Genomic DNA, 11,739 nt, shown 5'->3' with positions numbered 1-11,739 from the left:
AAAAGGGGGGGGGGGGGCAAGAAAAGGACCTGGCTAATAACCTTTGTATTATTGCAAAAAAAGAAAACCTTTTGTGCCAAGAGAGGTTTTGTGGGTTGGTTGAGGTGGGGGGGGGGGGGGGGGGGGGGGATTTTGGGGAGGTCAATTAAAAAAGGAGCCCCGAAATTCTTGCTTTCATTCATGGCTATAGGACAGAAAAGGGGAAAGTTAAAATGTATGCTTTTGGGTTTTGTGTCAGAGCACTTCACGTGGCTGAGTTTGGATTCATTTGTCAAGTGGGTGATGGCAAAAGGAAGGGTTGGAAATATTTTAGTTGGGTAAATAATTGAGAACTGGCCAAGCTTTTCTCTTAAATAGAAGCACGACTTACTGTCTTGTGTCTTCTAAACACAGGTGTGAATGCACCCAAAATGCTCTAAAGACATGCTGGGATGTGATCACTATAGCCACATGGGGAAGTGGTCAGGAATGCAAGTGTGCAGTGTAATGTGAACTCGAATGGCTCCCTGGTCACATTGAAGGACCAATTAGTCAACTTTGTATTGTGTAGATAGCAGGACAAAGCTCCCAAACACAGTTGATTTGCCTCTGCCAAACAATTTGGAGAAGGTTCTGAAGTCTGTGCCCAAGCCGAGGCATCAAACAGCTGCTCCAACTCTCTCCTCTTACTCTGTGGTTGAGCACAAATGTGCTTTTTTTCTTTAGTGCTGCAGTTAAAGTTGCCTTTATTCATAAGTGTGCAGAAATCCAATAGCAGTTATGCAACTGTAGCATTCATTAAAGTTGCACTCCAATGTTTTAACCTTAATCCTAACATTGACCCTTTTCTGACATTAGCACTTTGAAAATCTTCAAGGGTCCAGTTGATTACTTAGAATCATGAGAAAACCTGGCTCAGACTGGGTCCAAGTTGTCCTCTGTCTGACTGGATCAGGGAGGATCTTATTTTACTGCCACGGATTTACTGGTGTGTGTTTAATACCTGAGTGAATCTCAGTATATTCAGCATGAACTGTGATCACATGATGTCACCCTCATCACCACAGGAGGCAACATGTTAGGCAGTCAGTGGACTATGTTTTTTTATTGTTTTTGTTGTTGTTGTTATTATTATTATTATTATTATTATTAGTAGTAGTAGTAGTAGTAGTAGTAGTAATAGTAGTAGTACTATTTAGCTCTTATTTAACCAGGTTCGTTTTTCAAGGAAAGCCTGGCCAAGACAGCAGAAAAGATATGTAAAAGATTAATGCTAATAAAATGAGTGGTTCAGATATTTAGCTGGAGACATAAAGGCTGGTTGATAAAGGTTGATCTAGGAGGTCAAAAAAGAATTATAGAATTATTAGAATTATTTCCCTATGTTTGTTTTTGGGGCTGACATGCTGATTGTTTTTGTAAGCAGTGATTTAATTCATTCGTATCACATTTTAATATGACGTCATGTTGCTGCTCATCTTGACTCTAACTCAGAGGTGTCAAACATAAGGCCCACGGGACAACTTTACAAAGTGTCAAAATACAGAGAAGACATCAACTGCAAATTGTAAATTTGTAAAACTGTAAATTTAAAGTAATTTCCAGACCCTAACCCTAAAGCGCTCAGGGCCTTCAGCTGTGTGACAGTTGCTTTTCAAACACCAGTCCTAAATGCCCTGGGCAACAAAGGCAAATGCATTTGTTGGGCAGTAGGTACTGTCAGAATCACCTTTTTTTACAGCACTAATAAAACCTTTCAGGCTTGCTGAGGAGGAAGATGACAAACATACAGAATGATGCTCCTTTGGTGCCCTAGATCATGGATTACTTCACCAATCGTCCTCTGCATGCGCACCTTCACAATTGTCAGACACATTGGTGAGCTGCACAAGAGCACCTAAAGGGATTGTCCTATCACACTTGAACTTGTTTTATGCCTCTTATCCAGGTTGTTTTCTCCTGACTAGAGCCTTGCTTGTGTTGTATTTGCTCTCAGATGTACGTTACTTTGGATAAAAGTGTCTGCTAAATGAAATTGTAGAATTGTTGTAGAATGTCACTTTGTGTCTTTACTTCTTGTCATGTCATTCTTTCACACTTTTGAGACTGGACACTGACTTGTGTTTCCATATCTCCTGGTGTCTACTGATCTGGCTGTGCTCAGGTTCCTTTCAGAGCAGGTCTCTCTTTATCCAGCATTATTTTCAACCTTTTCAGTTATATTTTCTGCTGCTGTGTTTTAGATCAAGTCCAATATGAAGCCCTCTAGTCTTACATGACTTAATATTTCAGTCACATGGTCTTGCTCAGCTAAACTTTGTGTCAGGTACACCGTGACTGAGTCAGAGAGTCTCTGAGTTACAGAGTGCTGAAGTCAAAGATGGGTTAAATCTGCTGTCCTGCTCAAAAGCATGTGGATCTCGAGGCCAGAAAGTTGGACTTAGGTGTTTCATTACTTAAATTTTAACCTAACAACAACACACATCTCTCCTAATGTGAAGAGGAAGGTTGTATGTGTGTGTGTGTGTGTGAGTGCGTGTGTGTGTGTGTGAGTGCGTGAGTGCATGCGTGCGTGCGTGCGTGCGTGCGTGTGTGCTTCACAAATTGAGAGCGTTTGCCCTGCTTATTGCTGGGATGCTTTGTGGGCGGTGTGGAGGGGAGCGTAATTAAAATAGTTTCTGAGAGAAACAGCACACCACATCTGAGGTTCCACCCTCTTCCAGCATTTAACCACATCAAGAGCGTCTCACTTAGAAATGGCCACCAGAACAACCTCTGATACACACGGCCTGGCTGATGTTTTGGTGTGTTGTCTGACTCGTGAGGGGTCTCCGAGGTATAATGTGCACACATTTGTAATTAAATGAGCTGCCTTTTTCTGATCATTGAGGTAAATAAAGTGACAGAGGCAGCTAGCTGGGTGATGTATGGGAGGGGAAGACAAATTAACCGTCTACTCTCTGGGGGATTCTCAGCAGAGGCCTTCATAGCAGCAGTGGAGCAGCGCCAAAGGGCAGAGAGATTTGTAGATGATGGTGCTAATTACCAGAATGCAAACCATAATGCGACCAAGATGGAAGCAATTTAGGCAGTAGTCATTTAGCCTGCTGCTCTTCCGCCCACCGGCTGCTGCCTAGCCAGAGCCGGGACATTAGGATGGGAAAAGTCTGGGACAATCCGCTGCTCGAGTGAAGGATAAAGAATAAGGCTGTACGGCTGTGTGGTGTGAGCAGCACATGGAGGGAGCCCCGTGACACAACATCCATCTGTGGAGCTGCAGAAACATCCCTCTGCATGGCAGCTCAGGAGCGTCAGAAATGCTGAGGAACAAAGAAGGCTGCACACTTTGAAGTGCTGAGGAAGAAGTTTGGTTTTTGGCGGCTCCTCTGGAAGACCTCTGGACCTCTGCATCTGACAAGGAGCTCAGATCCAAGGCAAATTACAAATTACACAAACTTAATATTGACCTCAGCCTGTCATGGTGGTTATACTGTGTACCTATGCTTGACAAGCACCTGTTAAACTGGGATGGATGTGTTTACTGTATGCAGTGTAGATGTGGACCACCCATAAACCAAGAGCTCAACATTTTTCTAACGTCTCACTGCCTTTAAAAGTTCACTAATCTGGAAGTTAAACTTGTGTCTTAGTGGCCAAATTAAATCCTTAAGAGTGAAAAACAAAATGAGTGGAAGGTTGTGTAGAGTATCACAATTCAACTGAAAAAATTGCATTTTCAGTTTAGGTTTGTTTAGTTTTTTTAATAGATGAAGGTAGGCTCCAGCAGCAGTCTTATTCCTCACCTGCTGCGGTGGCTGGCGCAGGCTCAGCCCTCCTGTATAATTTGGGATGTCTAATTGCTCTTTTAGGATATTTCAGAAGAGGAGTTCAGAGGAGAGAGCTGTTCCGCACTCAGCCACTATGTAATTTTATCCACGCCGCTGTCTCTCACTTCCAGGGTTGATACCTTTTGCCTCCCCCTTTCCTTTGTATCAATTGGTCGGAGTTCAGCCTATTGTCGCCACAAGCTTCTTTTATATCTGCGTTCAGTCTGAGCAGAGACTCTTAGTCAGGTCCACAGGAGGGCTTTCCAGTAACAGAGGCGAGGAGGATCCCACCTCGGGGTGGCTGTGCTGTCAGAGGTGCCCGTCAGGCTCGGATGTACGCAAGGCTGGGGCTCTCCGGCGTTTTGGCCCAGACACTTTAATGGGACCCCGGGAACCGGGCAGGAGTTGTCCATTTTTTTTGCCACTATCGTAGCTTCTTGGCCATGCCACAATGCTGGTGATTCCTCTGCTGGTGTTGCTGAGCCTGTTGGATCCCGTTTGTCCCCGGGCCCGCTGCGCACCGGGCCAGGCTTGCGACCCCCGGCATCGGAGGGACGCCGGGGGCCGCGGAGGAGTGTACGAACACCTCGGAGGAGCGCCGAGACGCAGGAAACTTTACTGCGCTACTAAATATCACCTACAGATCCATTCTAACGGAAAAATTGACGGTTCACTGGAGGAAAACAACCCGTTCAGTGAGTATTCTCATGATTTTACGCGTAGTGACCCCCACCAACACGAGCTAAACTCTCTCAAACACGCTGTTAATGTGACAGGGGATCTTCATGGGTCAATCAGTATCTTAGTGATTTAAAAAAAAAAAAGTTTAAGAAATGTGAAGCAAAGGCGTTAAATGTGGATTTAGAACGTCAATTTCAACTTATACTTAAAAAATACACATTTTCAGTTAAATCTTAAAGGTGATGTTCTGTTTATTTTATGTAGTTTTATTTATGTGTTTGTTTAAAATCTGTACTATTAAAAATATCCTAACATGATTAATCAATCAGGATCTGCCAGAATTTTACTGTCACACAGCATTGGCACGTCCGTGGCAGCCGTTGACTTGTGCGTGTCAAATTCTGTCATTACAAAGCTGCTAACATGCAGGTTAATCTCTATTAGAAGTATCAGCCAAAGTTCAACAAAGGTGCTCTCCTAACGGATGTATTTATCTCATCAGCGACCATTAGAGCCTTTCTGCAGCCCTCAGTAGACCACTGACTAATCAAGCACTAATTAAAAAGTCAAACAAACATGCTGAAAGGACCACCCAGAGGTGTCAAATGCAAAAGGAAATTCATTTATTCTTAATGTTTAACAAATGTATTCATTTTTTTGTGTTAAAATTTACATTTTTTGTTTGAGGTCCACTTTCCCAGCATTACTGGTTGAATAATTCATACATCTATAGAGAAAAATACAGTGACATTATAGTCAGGATAAATGTTATATTAAACATCCACTACTACTACTGTCCTGGAACTGTAATGTGTGTCTTTGTGTTGCAGGCATCATGGAAATCACAGCAGTGGATGTGGGTGTTGTTGCCATAAAAGGGCTTTTCTCTGGCAGATATCTGGCCATGAATGATAAAGGACGGCTGTATGCCTCGGTGGGTACAGATTCATCTCATCACCTCCTCGTCAGCACAAACAGCCTCTGGGTTACAGCAGCCCAGAGGCCTCATGTATGACCAGGCACAAACATTTGGTTTTACATTGTAATGTTTAGCTGCTGTAAGGTTACGTGTTTATCTGGAGCCAGTTGTGTTATTTTATGGTTGATTTGGAGCCTGATAGTGCTTTTGAGAAGAATGAGACACTGTCAGTGTGTTCCACAGCTTCTCCTGTGGTCAAAAAGCAAACTGGCTGGGTGACAAATGTGGCTCACTGTATCCTTCTTCCTCATCTCCCCAGGAAGTGTTCAACAAAGAATGTGAGTTTGTGGAGCGGATCCATGAGTTGGGGTACAACACCTACGCATCCCGTCACCACTCTACAGAGCAGCCGCTGCCACCAGGAGGTGGCAGCAACAGCAAGCGTCGAGCCAGCGCCAAGCGTCAGTGGTATGTTTCCATTAATGGCAAAGGGCGGCCGCGGAGAGGCTTTAAGACCCGAAGCACAGACAAGGCTTCACTCTTCCTGCCCCGGGTGCTGGGCAACAAGGACCATGAGATGGTGAGGCGGCTGAGAGACAGTCCAGGCTCACACCATCACACACATCACCATGGCCGCCGTGGCGAACGCCGGAGCCGTAGACATCGTGCCAGGAAAGGCCAGGATCGACAACCAGATGACCCTGTAGACTTTTAGAGACAGTTTCCAATCTCATGATCTTAAGACTCCCCTAAACATGGACCTCTGAACTCGGCACATACTGTAGCTTGACTGCAACGGAGGATGTGGGAAATGACTGGATCCTGCCTGCCTGGATTAGTGGAAGTTTTTGCCTCTGCACAGAGAAAAAAATAGAAGAAGGGAAATCGAAGGCCACCCCAAGTGTTGGGGCACATAATTTAAATCTTCCACTTTCAGAAGACTTTAACTCTTACACATTCCACAGCTGTATAATCATCTATTTACTGATGTCTGACTTCTTCAGAATGCTACTGTCTTGTAAGCAACTGTGTTAATATCTTCAATAGCTGAAAAGCTTCCAACTTATTTTGTAATAAGTTCTACTTTATACAAGCTATCATTTTATTATCAACTTCGCACGGAGAACAATTCTTTAAAAAGTAGTTCTTTTTGTAAATACAGTTTGCATGTACAGTAACGTTATAGCTTCTTATTTGTCGAAAACTGAGATGACAAACAGAATATATATTTTTTTGCTATTCTGAAGTGCTAACAAACATAATGGATACTGAACAGAGGACTTTACAGATCAAAGCACTTTTTTGTCAGATTCACATAAAAAAAACAGGAGAATGAGTGTGAGACAGGTTCCACTGTTTGTTTTTACGACTTTCTTACACTGTGATAGTCTACTGTCTGTAAACTGAAAGAAGTACTTTGTATATTTTACTAATGATATGAATATTTATTTGGTGCCTGTGTTGTAAGTTATTGATATGATTGATATTTCTGCATTTTACATTGTTGCTGTTTCATAGTTCTCACCACCTGATTCCTACATAAAACATAATGGTACTGATCCAAGGAAAAAAACTGGCTGCTTTGTTCAAGCTATTCTTTGATTTGTTCAAGATTTCTCAAAAATTGCCCTCACAGACCCAAATCTGATACTGCTCTCTTTAATAGAAGAAGTAGAGATAATGCAGCTGTGGATGCCATGGGAAAGCTGAAGCTGTTCTCAAAATTTATATGAACTCTAATAGAATTAATATGACAGTTTTTATTTTTGTGTCTTCTGTTGTTTTGGTTGCAGGCAGCTCTACCTCAAAAGCACAATAGGATATTTTATTTCTGACACAACAGCCAGGCCTAAACTCAATGTGCATCACCACCTCTCCATAATCACTTCCAGCTAATGTTGTTTCAAGTCATCCATGTCATATGATAAGCTCAGATTTGCACTAAATTACTAGGAAAAAAATAGCTGTGACAAACACTACCATTCAAACGTTTGTGATCACCTAAACCATTTCATGTTTTCCATGAAAAATTTATTCATGTGCTAACATGATTGTTCAAGGGTTTTCTAATCATCAATTAGCCTTTCAACACCATTCGCTAACAAACTATAGCATTAAAGCACAGAAGTGATGGTTGCTGGAAATGGGCCACTGTACCCTTATGTAGATATTCTATTAAAAATCAGTCATTTTCAGCTAGAATAGTCATTTACCACATTAACAATGTGTAGACTGTATTTCTGATTCATTTGTTGTAATCTTCACTTGATCAAAAGGCTTTTCTTTTAAAAATAAGGACATTTCTAAATGACCGCAAACTTTTGAACAGTAGTATAGACTGTTTATTTTTTGTAGTGCTACGACATTCATATAGTCCAGTAAGAGAAGTGAGTTCTTTGTCTCCCAGTGCAGATATTCTCTTTGAGGATTAAGAGAGCAGTGCGCTGTGTAGATCTGTTATATGCAGGTGTGGTTGACTGGGTTTATTATGTGTGCGTGGTGAAGGTTGGAGGGGCAGTATTTAGAGTTGTGTCCCCACTTTCTGTCCCTTTCTGTCCCTCTCTACATGCGATACTATCCCTCTCTAACCGCTACAACTCATTTGTTAAAGAGGCCACCTGTTGCTGAAACACAGCTGAATAGAAGCCGCAGAGATGTCCATTAAAGCAAAATTTATCACAAGTAACATTGGAACTCATTTGGATGTTGAGCATTTGCCCTGGCTCACTCCCATCTATAGGTAGCTGCATATAAAGCCTTGTCATTCTATACCTGCAGGCTGGGGAGGCTTCCTGGCCCGGACAATAGCCTCTCCCAAGGGGGGCCTGGGAAGCGATGCCGCCTGAGACTTTTGGGCTCTTTTTTGAAACACCGACCAAAAGCTGTAGAGTCGATAAACAAGGCTGGCCCTCCTGAAAGCAGAAACTGTGTCATACAAAGTGTAACACCTTGCTATGGCTTGTTATGAATGCCACACTCTAATATTACTCAACAGGAATGCGGGACTTCAGAGAGGTTAGGGCCTATTGTGGCCCCTGTCCCTGCCCGTCTGTTTCATTTAGCAACATTTATCTTCTGAATCTCCTACATGCCCTTTCTATCCATGACATCCGCCGAAGGATTTGCCCTACTAAAATGTATCAGCTTATCGGCTGGGCAATAAAAATGATATTCATCTGCAATATCCGCTGGGCTGATGGGGAGGCTGAATAAGGCCTCCTTGGAGAGCATTTTGACATAAATTACATAATAGCTAAATGATTCTCAGCCCATCGTTCAGAGAGGGAAACACAGAGGATCTCTTTCACCACAATTGTAGTAAGGTGGACATTAATTGGACATATAAGGTGTAAATCAGTTAAAGAATCTTTAATGGCTACAGAGAATCAGGACCAAAATACAAATAATCTGCAGTCAATCTTTTGAACCTAAAAGTTATTTTTTGTATTCAAGGTTTAAAAGTGATGTACTAAATGAACTATAACACATTCATAACGATGTCAGTTATAAAATATGAGTAGTTCCAGATAATTCCAGGGATCAATTCCCATCACTTCATTACACACTTGGTTGCACTATAAAATCAAAGATAATTTACTAATATAGAAAAACATTAAACTGCAAACAATATTTTGATGAGATAGGTTGGCATAATAATGCTGGTAATTTCTTTGACATAATATTTAGTGTAATCTAAACTCAGATTTTTGTGTTAATTAATTAAAAGCTTAATTTAAGTTCATGCAACTTAACATTTGTTTGACAACTCTGTTTTTCTTCACCTTGAGTCCCATCGTCTGTCTCAACACATCCAGACAGTTAACACTAGTAAATTGATTGCAGAGGAAAAGCTAATTCTCCCAACTCAGTGTAGTTTGTTGGTTGAATATAACTGTGTTAGAAGTTGTCATAACTCAAAATACATGCAAAATGTTGCATACATTTTTTGTAGCCCGAACATTATCTCTTTGAGTGTGTTCTAAAGAGACTTGTCTAATGGCTGTCAGCCAGAAAAGCAATCTAAAGATAAGACAAAGAACTGAGGGCAATTCACTTATTTACTTGTTTTTATGGTCTTGTATTTAAATGAATGAATGGTGAGCTGACGCTTTCCCACATTTACGCGACAAACGTTTATGTCAATGAATGAAGTAATTATGGTAGAAGTTAGTGTGCATATGACATAAAAACTTATACTTTTCCCATGCAACTTTTTTAAAAGGGTGTTCGGGTGAGCAGAGAGACATGCCTAGGCAAATCTGTACTGTAGAACTGTAAGCATGTGCTCTGACCTCATAGCAGGTGGTTGTAGTACTGGAGCGTTTACATGTAAACAGTGACCCCTACAGACAGACAGCCAGGGGGCTCAGCCAGCATGTTCAGGGTTCCAGTGTGGCAGGGCAGCTCGATGCCCTCTGCAGGCTGCTCACAACCAAAGACTCCACTCTCAGTCAGGAAACACTGCGGACATCCACTAGTCATTTAGCGGTCACCAGAATGCAAAGGATATACATGTTGTTTGCCATAACCATAAACATGTTCTACCTCACTTCAAAATGTTAATCTTTTCATCATAGAGAACACATTTGGTTTTCAGGCCAGTTGAAAAATTTCCCAGTAAATCTAACAGTCACAAACTGTGACTTTACTCACACTTGTTACTATATTTACCCCACTAATCAGAATATGTAGAAAACATGTTACTGTAATGTTTTGCTTTTTAAAACTGCACATGAAATTTAGATAAAATATCCTTTGATAAGACCTTCTAAAAACCAAAGATTCAACGAAAGCTAAGCAGAAGCAGTTCTTTGTTGTACATGTCAATATGCACATTTCCACATGGAGTTACATAATGTAGGTAAATTCACCAGTACTATTCACTTAGTGGTCCCAGTCTGGCAGCAGTTTCATGACAGCTGGCTGGCTGGCCACCATCCAACTGTACTGTGCCAACAATATCAGAGGAAATATCTTTCCTCCTCAGTTTGAGGAGCATTTTGTTCCACTAAAAATCTCAGGTCTTGAACTTTTTTGATATAACACGATCCAGAACAAAAATTGGACTGTTGGTGTCTATTCACCTCTGTGAATCCCTCTTTAATGTGCCTCATTCAGGTGTTGTGAAGGTAAGGGGACATAGTATTGTGTCTATTCACAGACTACGTGTGTACAGGTTGATATCTGTACAAAATAACATCTATTGTCTGGTGAATTTCTCAATATTAATGGATTCTTTCTGTAATAAGAAAATATATATATAAGAGCAGTTTCCGATGCAGTACTTAGAAAATCAACTCACTTATGTACATCACGGTTCAGTGCTTTGTATTTCCAATGCTGGCCCAACTTTTAATGTTCCTATCTAACTGAAAGTAGGCTTGAGACAAACAAGGCCAGAGTGAGGGTGCTGTTGGGTTAGCACATGCTCCATGTACAGACATAAGCAGTGATAATGCTTTTTGATTAAAAATAAATTCAGAAACCCTTGTCATGACCCCGTCTTCATGAATTATAAGATGCCGTGCATAGGCTTGGAAATGTTGAATAAACAAGGGAGCAAACGAATGCTTGTGTTGAATGTTGAGACATTTTAAGCTCTGAATTGCAGCTGTCACCCAGTGAAATTTAAAACCTCTTTCCCTCAGCATAATTCATTGCATACATGCAACCCAAAACCACAATGACTTCAGTACAACATAAACAGAAAATAAAGCCGGACATTACTTACAAATCTCGGCATGACTGAAGAGAAACATCTCAACCTACTTCTATTTTAACCTGATAACAGATTACAGAACCATGGACAGCGACAGCACAGGACCTGCTGGGCTGTACCCTTCACAAATGTCATCTTCTTTTCCAAGGAGACTCAAAATGGATCCAGTATTCCCATCATCCTTCCACATGGTTCCTCTAAGTGCAGGAGTCCACCAGCCACCCAAAGGGTTTAGTGGTCCTTTCATTCAGGGATTTAGTATTTAGTATTTATTGTGAAACATCTCGTCAGTTGCCTTCAAAGGCCTGATGACTTTTTAGCCAGGTGGTGTGGTGGTCCCACTTGGTCACTACAGTTTTACTGAAGTTTACATAGTGTACCATCTGTCCTGTCGCCTGGACATGACATGGTGCAGCAGCCTGACAAATATATTGGAAAGCCATCAGTTGTCCTGAACATCCCTCAGACCTCAAGGTCCTGAGGGTCACACACTGGATCATTTCCTGTGGTGGTCTGGAAGTTGTCCTGGAGGTGCACTAGATCATCAACACTTCAGTTTTTTGTTGCAATCCAACTGCTCTGGGGTGCTGACCAGGCTTTTGGTTCTGGTTGAG

General features: G+C 41.6%; 1 protein-coding gene across 1 annotated transcript; it reads left to right on the top strand.

The window, feature by feature from the left end:
- The first annotated feature begins 3,012 nt into the window (after positions 1 to 3,012).
- On the top strand, positions 3,013 to 7,091 carry fgf3 (fibroblast growth factor 3). The gene is made up of 3 exons (XM_022211091.2): positions 3,013 to 4,501; positions 5,318 to 5,421; positions 5,726 to 7,091. The coding sequence occupies exons 1-3, from the start codon at positions 4,258 to 4,260 to the stop codon at positions 6,119 to 6,121; spliced, it is 744 nt and encodes a 247-aa protein (XP_022066783.1). The 5' UTR covers positions 3,013 to 4,257; the 3' UTR covers positions 6,122 to 7,091.
- Positions 7,092 to 11,739: the final 4,648 nt, after the last annotated feature.

Source organism: Acanthochromis polyacanthus, chromosome 2 (genome assembly GCF_021347895.1).
Source record: "Acanthochromis polyacanthus isolate Apoly-LR-REF ecotype Palm Island chromosome 2, KAUST_Apoly_ChrSc, whole genome shotgun sequence".
Taxonomy (NCBI): domain Eukaryota; kingdom Metazoa; phylum Chordata; class Actinopteri; family Pomacentridae; genus Acanthochromis; species Acanthochromis polyacanthus.
Note: the sequence above shows the minus strand (reverse complement) of the source record. Positions and strands in the feature narration are given on the sequence as shown.